This window comes from Garra rufa, chromosome 14 (assembly GCF_049309525.1).
Source record: "Garra rufa chromosome 14, GarRuf1.0, whole genome shotgun sequence".
Taxonomy (NCBI): Eukaryota; Metazoa; Chordata; class Actinopteri; order Cypriniformes; family Cyprinidae; genus Garra; species Garra rufa.
The window spans coordinates 32,373,749-32,379,748 of NC_133374.1; the positions used below are offsets into that span (position 1 = coordinate 32,373,749).

Here is a 6,000-nt window from a genome sequence, read left to right on the forward strand (position 1 = left end):
GCCACGTGTTGACTGTGAAATTTATATGCATTTATGGTACATTTCCGTGTCAATCCATGTTAATTTTTACAGCGAACAATGCACTGTAACATTAATTCAGCGCAGACAGCGCAGCCAAAAATAGACTCGGTCACGGTGGCGAAACGATCGCAGCACTGCTGCAAAGGCACCGCTTCTAGGACGTACTGCCGGACAGCAACCGCGTGCAGTGTGAACGCTCTAATCCGTTAACATGGGTGCTGAAAAGAATACGTGACGCATACGCACTTCAGACGGAGCAGGTTCGACCATTTCCATCTCTGTTCCTTGCTGCTACAGTCTATAGCGACAACAGACCGCAATGGATGATGGCCACGCCTGGGCTGATGGGAAATGTAGTTCCCGCTGCTACCTCCCGTTCGCTCCATTCGCCTGAGCAAACTTTTCTCAGAAGACCTATTGTTTTATCGAGTCATGCGACCACGATAGTATCGAAAAAATTTGTTATTGCGGTACGACGGTATTTACAATACCGTTACATCCCTAAAAATGATACAATTTGACTTTTCACTTACACATAATAAAGTGAGAAGGGGTTATGCGTATTTGGCGTGCTGTCGGAGGGAAGGGCTCCCCATACACTGTAAAAAGTTTTCACCAGATTCAACTTAAAAACATAAGTTCAGCAGCTGCCTTACAATTTTAAGTTAAATCCGCTTAAAACTACAAGTCATTTGAACTTTTTACAATAAAAATGAGTTGATTTAACTTGTGAGTTGAAATGACTTAAGTTGATCTAACATTTTAAGGCAGCTGCTAAACTTAAGTTTTTAAGTTTAAACTGGTGAAAACTTTTTACAGTGTTGGTCAGGACGAAATAGTTGTAAGTGTGGAGAAGGGGTGGCAGAGGGATGCTAAAGAACTGTCAAGGAACACACTGTAAAAAGTTTTTAAGTTCAGCAGCTGCCTTAACATTTAAAACAACTTAAAAGTCATTTTAACAAATTTTATTGTTGTGGGTTGAAATGACTTTAGTTGAAACTGGTGAAATCTTTTTACAGTGCAGAGGTAAGGCTGCGGTGTATAAATACACATCTGTTAATTAGGTAATCACTGATTGTGCTCCTTTGTTAATAAAACATAATTTATTTTTAATAGGATGACCAAAATATACTTTGCGGTAAACAAAGTAAAATTTGTTTTGCCGGGATAACATGACTAAACATGACTAAAACGGTTTGCAAAGTAACCCAATTATCGTGATAGTATTAAATCAGGAGGTAGGTGTATCGTCCCATCCCTACTATTCATACTACTTAGTGCAAATACTGTCAGACGTCTGTACCTTAGTACTGTGGTACATTATAATACACAATAATAACGTACTGAGTGTAAATTATAATTTTTATTAGAATTATCAAATGGATGCCGATTTGGGACAATAAAACTGTCCCTACACCTATCCGTAACCGATAAACTCCCGCGAGGCACGCTATTTTCAACTTTTCAATTATTTCCTTTATTTTTATTGAAAATAAAATGCCTTTCTGATGTGATATCTGGCATGAAAAGGGAGTAGAACGACTTCAGCAAAAGGTGGATTTGAACTCGGGTCGATCTGCGCTTTAATATGTCACTGGAACTGCAGTTTAACAGCCATTTTTTTGCAATGTTGTCTAACCCTACCACGCTTTGGTGAGGCGAAGCTAGTGTAAATAGCCTTTGCTAACAATGCAGGCTATTTGCACTTAGTGTAAATAGACACTCCATAATTTATTATATGATAATACATTGCAGTTGTGCAACTGATATTGTTTTAAAACAAGGTGAGAGAAAAAAAAAAAAAAGCAAAACAATACTGGTATGAGCGGATGTTGTTCTGCTTTCGGTATGATGATGAAAAATTGTGTTTAAATTCCTTCCACAATGACCACATTTTGACATTTCTTTTCTATTTCCAGTGCCGTGTCATGGGTGTTATGCTTGTAGCAAAGGTGTATTTAATTTGGTTGGATGTGAAATTTACGGAATTTGAAACATCCCTTAAAGAACACGTCAGATTTGAAGAAATTGATTACTTTCGTGCAAGTTCTGTGCCAAAGGTTTAACAACTGCTGTTTAGCACTTGATAGATGATCTTTCTACATCCTACGCAACAATTAAAATCCTAGCTGGTGAAGTGTGGGAATTGGATCTCTTGAGAACAGTGGAAAGGGGCGCTCCCCATCTGCTCTGTTTCCTCTCATCCACAGCAATAGCGTTGGATTGTGAGATTTAGTCCAAACACTTACGACCCGTGCCAGCAGACATGTTTTTCCAGAGCACAGCCTTAATCACAAAACGAATCTGCTGAATATTTATTGCAGGAAATGTGGAACTGATAATAGTTTCTGCAGGGAGGTTGTGCCATTCCTCGTGGTTTGTTTTGTTTTGTCTCGAAATTGTGTACTTTTGACAGTTCCAGACAGCACAAACCATGCTACGAAAAAAGAAGAAAGATGTTTTCTATATCTACTCCCTGAAATCATGTGGTTATTATTATACAGTGTATAGTGTAAATAGTTATTGTGTTGTGTGTAACGATTTAAAAATCAACCATTTAGACAATAGGACACAACATATGCCATCTATTATAAGTAAATAGTGTCAAAACACAATTACACACACATTAGTTTGGCTTCTACTTGCGCAAATTATAATACTGTGACTGGAAACAGATTTGATGCATTATTTAGACTTGCAACTTGACTTCAGAGACTTGCAAATATCCGATATCACAAGTCCAACTTCGACAAATTATTTTCCATTCTGATCTGTCATTTTAAATGCGAAACATTTCAGATTGCAACAAATACTAAAGTGCTCGCAGCTGTTTGGGTGTAAGGCACTGAATTACGTTATAATTCTGTTAAATACATGATAGTTGGCAATGTTCTTGTTTATCTCCCTCTGTTCTAATTGCTCTCTCTCTCTCCTCCTCAGATCTGTGGTTTTGTGAACGCTATTAGTCCGGTTGGGAATGATCAGCAGAACCTAATGGCTTTCCGCTTCTCCGCATTTAACCCCATCTTGGACCCCTGGATCTTCATCATCTTCCGTAAGGCGGTCTTCCACCACATCCGGGCATTCTTCCACTGCTGCTTCCCCAGAGAAGCAGTGAAGACCACAGCTCAAAACTCCCTGGCCCTCCCTATGGAGGCTGAAGATGCTAAACACAGCTCCAGCATCCAGTCTAAAATCTACTGCAGCCTCCCCCAGTGAGGCCTTGATGAGCGACGATGCACTTGATGACGGCATGCACTGAGGTATATCTACAAGACGATGAGACTTAGAAGCCTGAAAAGACTGCCTTGTGGTACTAAGAACCAAACAGAAAAGCATGGATGTCGAAGGACCTGTTTTCTTTCCAGTGGCGATGGAGGGGAAATATATTGTAAATATGTTAAGTAATGCACATCACTAAACAGACTCTTTCATGCAAGTAAACCACATTATTTGGAGCACAAATGGGAAGCAAAGTAAAGACACAAACAACCAATGTCCATATGGGGAACTGGCACATACCACAAGTTTACCAATAATCACCAAGCATGGAACATCATGAACTTCAAGAAGATGAAGCTGACCACCAACTTACAGCTTAGTAATAGACCAATGGAAGGAGAAGTCTTAATAATTTATAGCAGAGCCATTGGATATATTAGCAGAAGTTGTTAACTATATGCAACGATGATATAGGGTGGAAAATACTTCTCGGCAAGGCACCTCTATATCAATTTGAGGTCAAATATTAGTCAAGACTTGGTCAAGATGCTGTAGCATCATTTTAAAATCAGACTGGATGGCAATTTACATCAAATCAACGTTTTGATGTCAGTTTGATGTCTTTTGGGTTAGCATATATCACTTTAAAACTTTAAAGGGTAACGTCCTTCTGAAATTGACACCCTTTTTTGTAAACCCAAACTGCGGTGTCAAAAGTGAACAATGTGACAATATGTGCTAGACTGTTACAGCAAGTTGTTTAATAGCTGACAACCAAACATTTTGTCACATTAAATATTCACACAGCTTGGTTAGTTTTCAGAACCTGAGGGAAGCAGTTAAGCGTCAAACAGTGAAGGCACATCAAATAACAAAAATACATTTTCACAGAAGTTATTAATCGGTTTATTAATTATTATTAATTTATTTTTAAAGAGAACCCCGGGTTATTAAGACTTCTAGAGCATTATATACTGTAAATGATGTCTCAAAGCAGAAAACCAATGAAAGATTAATGTTATTTAAAAAATCCACATTGTTTTATACCACTATTGTGATTACGCAGAACAGTTGCACTCGGTGAGCTACTGGCACTGAGCTACGCTATTTTTTACCACAACACAACTGAGAATGCACAAATAAAATAAAAATAATACAAATAAAACACTGATACGATGACTACAGCTACTGAAAGAGCTTAGAGGTGGCGATGGAGCTTAGGCTCAAACCAATTGCCGCGCCACGTCCCCGGATATCAAGTAAAATCCGCGCTGAGAAACTCTTTCAGTGGCAGCGTCGTCATGACAAGCGTCAGCATGTTTACATTGTTTGTAAGCTCTTTTAGTAGCTGTGGTCTGCTAAAAGTCTGAAAGGCATCAGGACTAAAGTAGAGAGAACACAGACGCGGGTATTTAGGAAGTTTTATTCGTCCACAGGCATCTTCCCCTTACTTTTCTCTTATTCTCTTATTACTAGGAAAGCAGTAAAGACTCACAAAAGTGAGTACACCCCTCACATTTCAGCAACCATTTTAGTATATCTTCTCAAGGGACAATACTATAGAAATAAAACTTGGATATATTGTGTGCTTCAAGTACAATTCTCTCATACTGACCACTGGATGTTCAACATGGCATTTAATGGCAAAGAACTCTCTGAGGATTTGAGAATTAGAATTGTTGCTCTCCACAAAGATGGCCAAGGCTATTAGAGGTTCAGTAACCCCCTGAAACCGAGTTACACCATGGTTTTCCAAGATGGGTTCTATTCGGAACAGGCCTTGCAGGGGTCGATCAACAAAGTTGAGCACTCGTTCTGTGCGTCAGGTGCACCTGGCTTCAAAAAACAGATGCATGAGTGCTGCTAGTATTGCTTTAAAGGTTGCAGAAGTACAAGGTCAGCTTGTCAGTGCTCAGACCATACGCTGCACACTGCAACAAGTCGGTTTGCACAGGCGTCGTCCCAGAAGGAAGCCTCATCTAAAGCTGGCTCACAAGGAATCCCGCAAACAGTTTGCTGAAGACAACCTTTCTAGAGCATGAATTACTGGAACCATGTCCTGTGGTCTGATGAGACTATAAGATAAACTTGTTTGGCTCAAATGGTGTCCAGCATGTGTGGCGATGAAAATTGTGTCTTGCTACAGTCAAGTATGGTGGTGGTAGCATCATGGTCTGGGGCTGCATGAGTGCTGCTGGTACTGGGGAGCTGCAGTTCATTGAGGGAAACATGGATTCCATTATGATTCCAGAAAACAATGGTGCTAACACAAAACTTGACAAAAATACACTTTGGACGAGTTCACTTAGGGTGTACTCACTTTTTTTGTCAGCTATTTTGACAATATTGACTGTATGTTGAGTAATTTTCAGGGGACACTAAATCTACAATGCACATTGACTACTCTTAAATATGTCCAAGTTGTATTTCTATAGTATTGTCCCTTGAGAAGATATACTAAAATGGTTGCTAAAATGTGAGGGGTGTACTCACTTTTGTGAGAAACAGTTCATTGCTTATCTTTATGCCCGTTGACTGAAAATTTCAACCAATAGCCGAGTTATAGTGTATTCCAAGTTGTGTTGAGGTAAAAATAGCAACAGATAGTGCTAGTAGCTCACCGAGTGCAACCGTTATACCTAATCAAAACAATGGTAATTTTCTTACAAGTTTGATCACAGCACATAATCATTGCAATTAGTGTTCATCATCTGTTTGATTACACAGTTACTGATTTTAACATTTATATCATATGTA

General features: G+C 39.1%; 1 protein-coding gene across 1 annotated transcript in view; it reads left to right on the forward strand.

The window, feature by feature from the left end:
* ptgir (prostaglandin I2 receptor) overlaps positions 1-3,240 on the forward strand; it is a 56,603-nt gene extending 53,363 nt beyond the window's left edge. The window contains exon 2 of the mRNA XM_073818482.1: positions 2,962-3,240. Within this exon, the coding sequence (XP_073674583.1) occupies positions 2,962-3,240 (279 nt within the window). The remainder of the gene's footprint in view (positions 1-2,961) is intronic.
* The last annotated feature ends 2,760 nt before the right edge of the window (positions 3,241-6,000 follow it).